The sequence below is a fragment of the Nannospalax galili genome, unplaced genomic scaffold (assembly GCF_000622305.1).
Source record: "Nannospalax galili isolate Female #2095 unplaced genomic scaffold, S.galili_v1.0 scaffold686, whole genome shotgun sequence".
Taxonomy (NCBI): Eukaryota; Metazoa; Chordata; class Mammalia; order Rodentia; family Spalacidae; genus Nannospalax; species Nannospalax galili.
This window is the reverse complement of record NW_008355472.1, coordinates 494,358-495,993: the sequence shown is the minus strand read 5'-3', so window position 1 is coordinate 495,993 and position 1,636 is coordinate 494,358. Positions and strand designations below refer to the sequence as shown.

The following is a 1,636-nucleotide window of genomic DNA, read 5'->3' as shown; positions in this document are numbered from 1 at the left end:
CTAATTACTATATATCTGATTGTTACTAGTCACAGTCAGTTACTTTCTGAGATCTTTGGCATCTGAGCATGAATATAAAGTCATCAGGTAGATTTCAATGGTAATGTTTTTCACATCTACTAATTATTGTTTTTTAATCATTATTTTTTTATTATTATTTTTTTTCATACAGAAGAATTAAAAAAAAAATTTATTTAGCGGGGTGATGTGGTGCACGCCTTTAGTCCCAGCACTTGGGAGGCAGAGGCAGGCGGATCTCTGTGAGTTCAAGGCAACCCTGGTCTACATAGTGAGTTCCAGGACAGCTAGGGCTACAGGGAGATCTTGTCTCAAAAAGACCAAAAAAAGTTTTATTTATTTATTATTTTTATTTTATGTGTATAAGTGTATTGTCTACATGTAGGTTAAGTGCAACTGTATTGTGCACTGCCCTTGGAGGACAGAAGAGGTTGTCAGAGCCCTTGGAACTGGAGTTATGGACAGTTGTTAGCTGCCATGTAGGTGCTGGGATTCAAACCCGGGTCTTCTGCAAGAACAACCAGTGTTCTTAACCGCTGAGCCATCTCTCCAGCCCCCTCTTTTTGAAAAATTTTTAAAAATTCGATTTCTAAGTATTTAAATTTCACAGGTGAATAAGTTTCTGTAGGGTTCTCTACCAACATTTGTCTTCCCAGTACTATCAGTACCATGGTTTTACCTCACTAAGGAGAGACAGAGACAGACATTCACAGGACAGAGCTCATACCTCCTTTATGCCAAACTTTGAAGACCAGGGTTTGCTGTGGGTCCAGAAGAAGCTCTTTTGAAAGCCTATTAGGAAAAGCAATCACTATATATTAACTGTGTAGGAACATCCTTCAGTATGAAACTTAGATTTTTATCTGTATATCTTGTAAATTTGTGGTTTACAAAGCAGTTTTCCCACAATATTTAATTTCCTTGGCCATCTTATAGGGTATATTTTTTACATTCATAGACAAGATGAGGGAATGGAAGCTTAGTAGGTGGAGTAACTTACTAAGTCTCTAAATAGACTGTCTTGATGCAGCAAAACTTCCCTCAGCCCTAGTCAATCTACCACATCCCAATTGTTTTTCTAAGACAGGAGGGAGTGTGTGAAGCAAACTTCCCTACAAATGATAAACAGTTTTACCGGGGTGATTAAAGATTCTTTTTATGCTTTAAGTGGGGGAATGGTGAGAAGGGAGGAGAGGAAAAGAGTATGCCTACCATGGGACAGGCATGGTGCCAAGTGCTTCGTACCTACCTGATTTGCACAAAAACCTCTGGCAGGGCAGTATTATCCCTGTTTTATAGATGATGACACTAGACTCAGAGAGGTAAAATGATTTGCTTAAGGTCATGTAACAGTGAATGGCAGGGCTGGGACTGAACCCTGGCTTCTCCCAGTCCAATGTACACAGAGGCAAGGCAACAAAATAAGATAATGTCCAACTTTCTTAATAGATAAGTTTATGTGGAATTCACGCTTTTTAAAAATTTTTGAGCCGGGCGTGGTGGCGCATGCCTTTAATCCCAGCACTAAGGAGGCAGAGTCAGGCGGATCTCTGTGAGTTCAAGGCCAGCCTGGTCTACATAGTGAGTTCCAGGCCAGCTGGGACTACAGAGAGACCCT

The 1,636-nt window shown here is 40.3% G+C and overlaps 1 protein-coding gene across 3 annotated transcripts in view; it reads right to left on the bottom strand.

Moving 5' to 3' along the window:
• Positions 1-1,636, bottom strand: part of C2cd3 (C2 domain containing 3 centriole elongation regulator) — a 137,572-nt gene that overhangs the window by 34,948 nt on the left and 100,988 nt on the right. For all 3 annotated transcript variants that reach the window (XM_008852708.3, XM_029555885.1, XM_029555886.1), the window contains exon 26: positions 746-810. In XM_008852708.3, coding sequence (XP_008850930.1) covers positions 746-810 — 65 coding nt within the window. The remainder of the gene's footprint in view (positions 1-745; positions 811-1,636) is intronic.